The sequence below is a fragment of the Cyprinodon tularosa genome, unplaced genomic scaffold (assembly GCF_016077235.1).
Source record: "Cyprinodon tularosa strain WSP-4 unplaced genomic scaffold, ASM1607723v1 ctg291, whole genome shotgun sequence".
Classification (NCBI taxonomy): domain Eukaryota; kingdom Metazoa; phylum Chordata; class Actinopteri; order Cyprinodontiformes; family Cyprinodontidae; genus Cyprinodon; species Cyprinodon tularosa.
The window spans coordinates 121,911-132,500 of NW_024038998.1; the positions used below are offsets into that span (position 1 = coordinate 121,911).

Consider the following 10,590-nt stretch of genomic DNA (forward strand, 5'->3'; position numbering starts at 1 on the left):
ATTAATTTCAGGCTCTCCATGACCCTCTTCAGTACCAACACAACATTCCTATTGGTCATGAGGCTTGGCATCCGCACCACCCCGCTCTCACCCTCCCGGTTTACCTACAGCCCTCCGCTCATACTCCGTCACACAGGTGAGTCTGTGCATCAGACTGCGTGTGCCGCTGCTCCATTTTATGTTTCTCATATCACCTCCATGATTGTGGTCTCCATCATCTGTTGTGCTCAGGCCTTCCTTTGAGGCTGCAAGTCCATTGTACAGTCATCCTCCTGCCCCTGAGCCAACCGTCAGCACCCTCAAAGGATCCATCAGTTTGGTTCACAGGGACAAGGTCATGACTGCCCTTTGACCCTTCTTAAACCCAGGAAACAGTTTCAGACCTCAGAGCTGAGAAAGACTTGTCCCAAAGGAAGGAAGGAAGCTCTGCAGATGACCTAGTTTCCATCGCCATTCTTCTCATCTGTTCTGTCTTCATCCACCATCGGTGTCAACATTCCCAAACATCTTTATTACACTGAATAATGCCATCATTTATTTCACTCAAGGATGGCAGAACTGTGGCCAAAGTACTGTGTAGGGTGAAATGGACCAGGGAGTATTCCTGGAATTTTCTTAATATGGCCTGCAGATATTTCCAACTGCATTAACATTTTGTTTATGGATGCACCTGAGATACGCAGAACCTGTATCCAACTCATGATGATGACTTTGAATGAGTTGTAACCTTCATCTTTTAGTTATTTATTTGAAAGCTCTTTTTTTCAGGGTGGAACGCTTGTGCATACAGTAAAGTATTTATTCACACTTCTTTGGGATCAACAGTCAAAACATTAAACATAGACACAAATCATTAATATTTGGATACATTTCTCTTGGCATCTTACACCTCAGCAACATGCTTTTCCAGCTTTGCATAGTTAATTAATTTTAGTTATTTTAAAATGGGTAATTCTTTTAGACTTAGTCCTCATGGCTTTAAGCCAGCTAGAACTATTGATTAAAAGTGGTTTGTGAAACTGAAGGTCATCTCCCTGCTTTGTTTTTCACTACTCCAGTACCGCTGGCATTAAAAAAGTCACACAGCATGACGCAACTAAAGCTATGCTTAAGAGTTAGCATAGTATTCTAAGGTTTGAAAGCCTCTCCAAATATCTTACTTGTCACTTTAATTAATCAGCCTTTCTCTTGTTTTTAAGAAAAGAAAAGCTTCTCTCCAGAAGGCATTTGGCTTGTCCGTGTGGGCAGCTTCAGGTTTTCATTAGAGCTCAAAGTAGGAACTTCATTCATGATTGAAAGGCTTCTGGTTCATATCAATCTTTGGGCTTTGACGCTGGTTTTCCAGCACTTTTCCAGTTCGTTACAGGCCCGATCCTCTGTAGACTTTTAACATCGTACCCAAAATTCCTTCATCTGAAGAAGATCCTATCTCTGTTTTTCCAGACCTTGTCAGTATCAACACAGATTACTTTTACTGATGTAAAATAGATTAAACTGGAAATCTTGAAATCTGCAAGGTCTATTTTTGAATTTTTGTTTAGAAATGGCTCCAAAATACCTCAGCATGTCCAAATCTCCCTGCCAGATTTAGATCTGAGGGTTTGCCTGTTGAACAACCGCTGCCAAACTATTCATTTTATTCTGCTAAGAGAATTACTGCAGTTCAATTCACAACTATTCATACCGCTGGCAGATTTAGGTTACATGTAAACATGTAATTCTTCCAAAAGGTTTCTTTAGGCTGGAAGAAAGTCTGGAGAGAGCACTGAAATAAACAGAATAGATAATCTGTAAAGGAAGCCAAAGATTAGGGTGATTGCATTGAGGCAAAATGGCTGAAATTTCAGGGGGAAACATGAAAAATGCTGGTCAATAATTATAAGGTGGATTTTACTGTTGTAACGCTAATAACAAATATTTGCTGATGTTTTAAACGGGTTTTTACATAAGTAAGAAAGTAATTTTAATAAAGCATTTTTCTTTCATTCTCTTAATATTCTTTTGTTATTTTTCTGGATGTTACTGTTTTATTTGTAATCGAAATAAAAACCATTTTGTTAGACTAAAAGTACTTTTAAATCAAAATCTAAGGTATGAATAGCAAGGATTTTCAGTCATGATCATTTACCAGAAGTGTAGATAGGGCAACAATGCATTAAATAATAATAAATTAAAATGATTCATTCCACCCTGACTTAAGAACGTTAAAATTAATTAGTCTTAATTTATTTAAGCTCATGAGTTTGCATAAACTTCTGGATTTGTATACACCTACTCAGATTAAACATCTTTAAAATCTGCAGCGAAACAGAAAATAGGAATGGAGAAGAAAAGTTTCCAGAAGATTCTGTATTCATTTACTGGGAAGAGATTAGCTAATTAGAAGCATATTTTCAAAATATTTGGAAGAGAACCAAATAAGTGCTTCCAAAAATATATCAAGTGCTTTAAGAATCATGAATTTTGATGGTTTGATTCGGGATAGCTTTTCCACCTGTGTCTCTATCAATGCATTTTAATATACAGTAGAGAACAGGTTTTCTGCTTAAACAGTTTAGATAATAACATCTTGCATAGTGTCTTAATGCCTTATTATATCTAAGCAAGGTTTTAATCTCTAACTTGTTTAGCTTGGTCTTAAATATGCCTTTAATGTGGTCTTTTTTTCCTAATGGGAGAAAAATATTTATAATCACCTAAATTAAGCAGAAATCAAAGATGTAAGTGCTGAGTGGAAGTAATTGTGAGCTGGTGAAAGGGGACCATAGTGTTTGCTGCTTTAGAGATCCGGCTGCTGTATTCATAGTGTGAAGCTAGCAGTGAAATCGATGTAGGCTTCTGTATTGAAGGTGTTTTGCTTTTAGAGTGAGTTTTTTTTTTTTTTTTTTTTTGATGAACATTATATTAATGTTACTTCAGGTCATGAATTTGTTAAATCAACCAAATGTTTACAAAATGTGTTATGCTGTAATAGTGTGTTTGTTTCTCCTTTCATGTTTACTTGAATCACTTTGGCCTTTAGGAATGACGCCATATTGCCTCTAAAATAAATAAACAAGTTATGACAGCAAACACAGCAAAGACCTTGTTTGGTGCTTCTTAGGGGAACATGCCCACCTGCTTCAATTAATAAGGCACTACAAAGAAAAAAAAAAATATTTATTTTTGTATTTAATGAATGTTTAATTCACTTTTTTGGGTTTAAAAGATATTTTTAAACTGAACTGAATTCAAACAGATTTTGTTATTAAAAAAAACATCTATTCAATATGAATACATTAACAGAATCATATTAAAAGTTTACAAAAATGGTCTTTAAATTGATTTGATCCAATTTATTAAAACAATGTTTAATATGAGCTAATTATTTACATTTTTATGCAAACCTATATATAACGTAACAGTCTAGAACCCTTTTCTAGTTTCTTTAAAATTTAGCCTCAACATTTATCTTTTTGAATGCAATATAATATTTTCCCATGCAGGAAACCACACTGCATGTATGCAGGATTCAGTAGATGATGGTGACTGTGTAAAACTGAACAGTTCTCTGGTAGCTGGGTTTTAGGGCTTTTCCCCTCTGAGTAGAAAGGCCAAATCCTCCAAATATGACCAGAACTCTACTATATTTGTTTAAATAATTTGATTTTGTTGCCACAGGCTTACTTTAAACTAGGGGAAAATATGCAATAAAAACACACATTGTGGAGAGTAAAAAGGATTGTTCTGTGGTCAGGGGGGGTTACCAGAAAATGCTATAACTAAAGCTGCAGCGATTGTCTCCTAAAAGAACTTGTTTTATGGTATTTTAATACATAACTAAAAGTTGGACTGGAGAAAGAAACGTATTCTTACTGAAAATTACAACCAGGTCTTTTAAAATCTATCAATCAGCAAGAGAATTTCTTTGTGTGTGTGTGTGAAGAAATTAAACTGCAATCAAATTAAAAAATTAACCCGATTTAAATTATTTTATGTCAAATTAAAATTTATTCTAAACAAAATAAACTGTTAATCATGTTAAAAGTAGAGATATTCCTTTTCCGGGTTCAGTTCAAATAGAAAATAATGAAGTGATTCCAAAAAAATTATGATCAGAAATTTTTTATCTTCTCATTCTTGTCCTAAGTTTATAAACCATGACAAATTTACAGTAAGTTTCAACAAATATCAAAGGGCTAATATTTTAGAAACTTTCAGTAAAATCTTGATCCTCCAAGGAAAATAAATAAATCAGGGTTGATTTATAACTTTTGCTCAGCCTCAAAACTGTTTAATGAAGCCATACATCATTTGTGTGATATGTGTGTATCCATTCATTTTTTATTCCTACTGTGCAGGGTTATTAGAGCTAACATCTTGGGGCGATTCTGTGTCTCTAAATATCCCAACAAATGCCTATTTTTGGACTTTTGGAGGCAATGGTGCTAACTACTGTATCACTGCAACCATATATTATTGGAAATGTTTCTAATACTTGTGCTGTAAAACCACAGAGTAAAGATATGAAAGTAATTATGGCTAATCATGGTAAAGGTTTATTTACGCTTTTCCAGTTCAAACTGTTTAGGTGACATGTTTTTATTAGGGAGTTATTGTGACTGCATGTGTCATCCTCAGCTTCCCGCTGAGCAGTTCGGCTTCAGACCATCAGTACAGCTCATCCGAGAATGAAAATTCATACTCTGGCAAGACCCACCATCGTCACCGCCGCCACACACACAGCCAAGACATGCTCTGCCACACACACACAAAAAACAGTGAGTACCCTCCTCTCATACAGACATTTAACCACACTATCATTTAAAGTGAGGAAGTATCTGAACACCCTGCTATTTTGCAAGTTCTCCAACTAAGACATTGTGGAGGGGTCTGAAATTGCTATCATATGTGCATGTCCACTCTGAATGACATAATCTATTAAAAAAAATCACAATATATGATATTTTTTTCCTATTTGTGTGATACAGTTGCAAATAAGTATTTGAACACCTGAGAATATCAATGTTAATATTTTTTACAGTAGATTTTTTTGCAATTACAGGGGTCAAATGTTTCCTGTAGTTTTCCACCAGGTTTGCACACACTGCAGGAGGGATTTTGGCCCACTCCTCCACACAGATCTTCTCTAGATCAGTCAGGTTTTTTGGGGCTGTGACTGAGAAACACAGAGTTTGAGCTTCCTCCAAAGATTCTCTATTGGGTTTAGGTCTAGAAAACTGGCTAGGCCACACCAGAACCTTGATATGCTTCTTCCAGAGCCACTCCTTGGTTATACTGGCTGTGTGCTTCGGGTCATTGTCATGTTGGAAGACCCACGCTTTACCCATCTTCAATGCTCTAACTGAGGGAAGAAGGTTGTTCCCTAACCCTGGTCATCCTCTTCTTAACACAGTGCAGTCACCCTGTCCCACGTGCAGAAAACCATAGCATGATGCTACCACCCCCATGCTTCACAGTAGAAGGGATGGTGTTCTAGGGATGGTACTCATCATTCTTCTTCCTCCAAACACGATTAGTGGGATTATGACCAAGAAGTTCTATTTTGATCTCATCTGACCACATAACTTTCTCCCATGACTCCTCTGGATCATCCAAATGGTGATTGGCAGACTTAAGACAGGCCTTGACATGTGCTGGTTAAAGTAGAGATGTCTTAGTGTATTACCAACAGTAACCTTGGTCCCAGCTCTTTCTAGGACATTGACAAGCTCCTCCCGTGTAGTTCTGGGCTGATTTTTCATCCTTTCTTAGGATCATTGAGACCCCACGAGGCAGAGGTGGGGTAACTGGAGTCAACAAGTCATCTCTATGTCATGTTTTTTTTCTGCCCGGCAACTGAACCAGGTAAGTCCAATCTGGTTTATCCTGTGTAGATGGTAATAAACCAGATTGGACTCACCTGGTTCAGTGGCTGGGTAGAATAAAAACATGACATAGAAATAACTTGTTGACTCCAGATCCCCCATCTCTGCCACAAGGTGAAATCTTGCATTGAGCCCCAGTCCGAGGGAGACTGAGAGTCATGTTTAGCTTCTCCCATTCTCTAATGATTGCCCTAAAGTGGATCTTTTTCCACCACGCTTCTTGGAAATTTCCACGTTGCCCTTGTCAGCCTTGGGGAGGGGTAAAATTTTGTCTCTAGTGTCTTTTTCTTCTTCTTCTCGTTGAAATTTATTGGCAGTTGGCAAAAACGTTAGGTGAGCATTACAGCCAGCAACTGTTAAGGAAGGTGGACCACATGACAATAAAAAAAAAAAGAAAAAAAAAAAACAACTTTATCCTATTATACATCTTACTCTGTTTCAACAACTCAAATATAGCCTGATATCCTCTGCTTCCCGATTCCTTTTGCAGTAAATCAACCATGTCAAATTTCATTCTCATATTACTACCGTAAGTTTCCTAATTAACTTGTTTCTCTGGATCAAATATTTCCTACAACTCAAAATAACACGTTCCACTGTCTCATCTTCCCCACAGTCACATTTCCCTTTCTGATCTTTCCCTATCAAAAATAATGATCTATTCAATCCAGTGTGTCCGATTCTAAGTCGTTAAATAATTATCCCTTCTCTCCTGTTTCTCTCTGTTCTTCTCCTTTGTCCAATTCGCTTTTAGGTTTTATAATACCACCTTCCTTTCTTTTGTTCTATCCATGAACTTTTGCCACCTCTCCTTTGTTTTTCTGTTTAATTATACCCTTTATTTCTGTTATATCAACATTATTACCTATCCTTCCCTTATTGGTACTCTCCTTAGCCACCCTGTCTGCCATTTCATTCCCTTTAATCTCATTATGTGCTAGAACCCATACCAAATGTACTACTAGCCCCATCATATTTGTTCTGTAAAGTGTTTGTTGTATTTTAATCAATATATCTGGTCTACTGTCTGACTGATTATTTTGCAAACTGACGAATTAGAATCAGAGCAAATGATAGATTTTCATGGTCTTACCTCTTCCACCCATTGAACTGCTACAAGCAAAGCTAGCATTTCTCCTGTATGCACCTAGTCTCCATCACTAATCCTTTTCCCTATCTTAATTTAAAACTGTGGTACAATAAATGCTATCCCTTCCATATTAGCTGTATTTTTGATGCATCTGTGTATATTTTTATATAGTTATAATATTTATTTAAATATTGCTGTATATTTATTTATAATTTGAAATTTGTCTTTGTTCTTCTGTTCTAATAATGAAAAATCAACTTCAGCATGAGCTCTTTGTTCTTGACCATGTTAGTAGTGTGATTTACTGTTTGTATGAGGTGGACAGGTGTCTTTATGCAGCTAACGACCTCAAACAGGTGTCTCTTATTTAGAATGATAAATGTAGTCTAGGTGGACATTTTGAAGGCAGACTTACAGGTCTTTGAGGGTCAGAATTCGAGCTGATAGAAAGGTGTTCAAATATTTATTTGCAGCTGTATCATACAAATAGCTAAAAAAATCATAGATTATTCCTCGCCCAGTGGACATGCACCCATGATGAAAATTTTAGAATAGCAGGTTGTTCAGATACTTATTTTTGTAGCTGTTTATACCCTTTTTTTTTTTTTTTTTTACATTCCCGTATTTAAACATGACGTTATACACGTCAACCAGCTTAATGACTTTACTAGTTCATATAATGGAATGAAACGAAAGTGTTTTAATGCAAAGTTTGATATTTTGCCACATAAAAGTGACTCATTTAAATTGTTTTTAAATAACTACAGTCGAATGCTGAAGTTTTAACACCCCTTGAATTCTTTCACATTTTAGAAGCAACTTTTTAGATCTCTTATTGGGATTTTTTTTGTAATAAAATAACACAAAGCAGTAGATGCATCATAAGGTAAAGGAAAAGGAGGATAGCCCTCAGAAAGCACCTAACTATTAAATAATATGTGAGGGTTTGTCTTGACAAGGTTTCCTCATCTAAGATTTTGACCTAATCCTTCTTGCAAAATATGTAAAGCTCAGTGAGTGTTTCAAATGTTTGTCTGGATTGAGTCTGGACTTTGACGGTGTCATTCTATAGCAAAAATATTCCTTGATCAAAATTATTTTACTATACCTCTGGCCATATGCTTTAGATCTCTTTTGAATGTGATTGGCCAGTATTGATCTCCATCCATCAAAGGCCAGTGATGGATGGAGATCACTGAACAGGGATCAGTGATCACTGACCAGTCTCACCGGCCCTGCTGGTGAGAACCCACCCAACAGCACGATAGTACTGTTGCTATGTTTTATAGTGGGATGGTGTGTTCAGGGTTATGTATAGAGTTATCTTTCCCCTTACATAGTTTTGCATGTGAAAAAGAAATTTGAGTCCTAATCACTAAGAGTCACTTTTCTTCACTTCATTGATGTTTTTTGGTTGATAAATAACCTAAAATCTCAATGAACTGTATTGAAGTTTGAGGCCATAACAAGGTCAAATTTGAAAAAGTTAAATCTGCAGGACACTGTAACACATTCACTTACTTTGTTTTTCAGAAATATATAACTTTCCTGTTAATTGTACAAGGAACATTTATGGTATTAGTAACTATGTCTGATATATTGTTTTTTTTGTTTTTTGCTTTTGTTAAAATTATTTTAAAAAATGCTACTGAGCTATTCTTTCACATTGTTTTATTGGATATTTATTTGCATTCTTTACTGTCAACAGCTTTCACCATGCCTGAATTCATATGATTTTTTGTTATAGGTAATGTAGGCACATTGAATGGAATCTAAAATGTCAGTCTAGTCAAAAGTTAGAGGTGTATGATAAGACCAGCTCCTTGTTTTGCTTTTAGAACAATTGCTGAATTTATTTTGGTGTGTTTTACCAATTAAACTTTGTGTGTCAGAACGTCGCGCCCCTCCCAGCCCTTCTGATGGTATGGACGTCTCTCATTCCCTGCTAAAAGCTTTGGAAACAGACAGCGATTCTACGCCCTGGCCTACACTCCACATCAACATTGACAACAAGGTGGGACAGCTATATTTCCACATAATATACTCCACCCCCCTTGACTTCTCTAAGGTTTTCTCATGTTTGCTTTCTTCTGCTGGCAGGGGGAGGAGAAACAGCTGTCGGAAAAATCTCTGCATCCTCCTGCATCTCCAGGGACGCTCCCGGATCACCTCAAATGTAACATCCTTAAAGCCCAAATGGAAGCCGCTTTCAGGGTAACAGATCTAACATTTCTTTCAACATCTATCTTCAGTGTTGTTCAGTTAAACCCATAGTACCACATTTTCTCTCGTGCACGACACAGAAGGATGCTCCTCTGACACCCAGAGGGAAAAGCTCAAATGAGACCAGCAGTGACAGGTTGGTATCGCGTCCAATGTTTGTTCCTCATTCTGCAGGCTGCCATTTATTTTATTTTTCTTTCTCTGGTGTCCAGGTATCAGAGTTCATCCCAAGACTCAGCAGCGTCTAGTTTGACAGCTGAAAAGACACCTCGCAGGCAGGATCGTAGTTTAACACCGGAGAAGCTGCAGGCCAAAAGCAACCCAAGCTCCAACCGCAGAAAACGGCTGGTCCGACAATTCAGCTTGTGAGTAAATCTCATCGCTGATCACTTCCACAAACTAGAAATGCTGCTCCAAATGAAAAAGTGTTTTAATCAAATATCTCTCTGCCTCTGACAGTTTACCTTTAAAAGTCGTGTAAATCACTTGCTATCTCATTTTATTCCTTAAACAGCAACCACGAAGATGAAGATAATCTGCCAGAAGCACTGGCAGCCATCTCCTCTCAGAGTGCAGGAAAGTCAGGGTCAAGCAGTTCCCTGGACAAACAGATACAACCATCTATTTACCCACAGGTAACTCAGATAACAGTCATAGTTTCACCTCGTCCATTCTGCTAGTACTTGTTTGTACTTGTGCATACATTGATGTGTATTTCAGGTGGATAATATGCCAGCACTGGAGCTGGGTAGTCCGTGTTGTACCTCCCCTTCGCCTTCCCCTCACCTCTCCCCTTCTTACTACCGTAGCTCCATGCCTCACTTGGCCCCTTACCTCACTGCCCATAACAACAGGTAACACATCTGTTGCTCTGTATGTTTTTAAACAATGATGTATACAAGAATAATTTGTATACATTCTAATCTTATTTCAGATTAAATAAAAGCTTGAAAGCACCATTCTGTATGTAGTTAATGTGTATATATGTTTCATTCAGGATATTCAATTAAGGAAATAACAGGATTTTTAACTATATTCAAATTAAAACGCACACACACATACTGCCAAATGTATTTGCTCACCCTTCCAAGTTGTTGGAGTCAGGTGTTCCAATCATTTCCATGGCCATAGGTGTATAAAATCAAGCATCTATGCATGCAGACAGTTGGTACAAACAATTTTTTGCAGGACTAGGTCGCTCTCAGAAGCTCAGCATGAAGTCCAGCGTCGAGCTATTATAGGATGATCTAAGCAACTAATCCAGTTGAGAAATTTCCTCGCTCCCAAATAGTCGACCGCCAACTAACAGCTGTATCATCAGATAAAGGAACTTTGTGGGAGCTGTTTGGAGCTGGCCTCTCCCTCTTCCAACATGACTGTGCACTAAAGCTCAAAGCAAGGTCTATAAAG

General features: G+C 37.3%; 1 protein-coding gene across 8 annotated transcripts in view; it reads left to right on the forward strand.

The window, feature by feature from the left end:
• The window catches only part of epb41l4b (erythrocyte membrane protein band 4.1 like 4B), a 37,760-nt gene that overhangs the window by 24,024 nt on the left and 3,146 nt on the right, over positions 1-10,590 (forward strand). For 3 of the 8 annotated variants that reach the window (XM_038291035.1, XM_038291038.1, XM_038291039.1), the window contains 8 exons: positions 12-136; positions 4,621-4,760; positions 8,850-8,971; positions 9,058-9,171; positions 9,261-9,316; positions 9,393-9,545; positions 9,695-9,815; positions 9,901-10,034. In XM_038291035.1, the coding sequence (XP_038146963.1) occupies positions 12-136; positions 4,621-4,760; positions 8,850-8,971; positions 9,058-9,171; positions 9,261-9,316; positions 9,393-9,545; positions 9,695-9,815; positions 9,901-10,034 (965 nt within the window). The remainder of the gene's footprint in view (positions 1-11; positions 137-4,620; positions 4,761-8,849; positions 8,972-9,057; positions 9,172-9,260; positions 9,317-9,392; positions 9,546-9,694; positions 9,816-9,900; positions 10,035-10,590) is intronic. The other 5 variants (XM_038291036.1, XM_038291042.1, XM_038291037.1 and 2 more) reach the window with 3 other exon arrangements.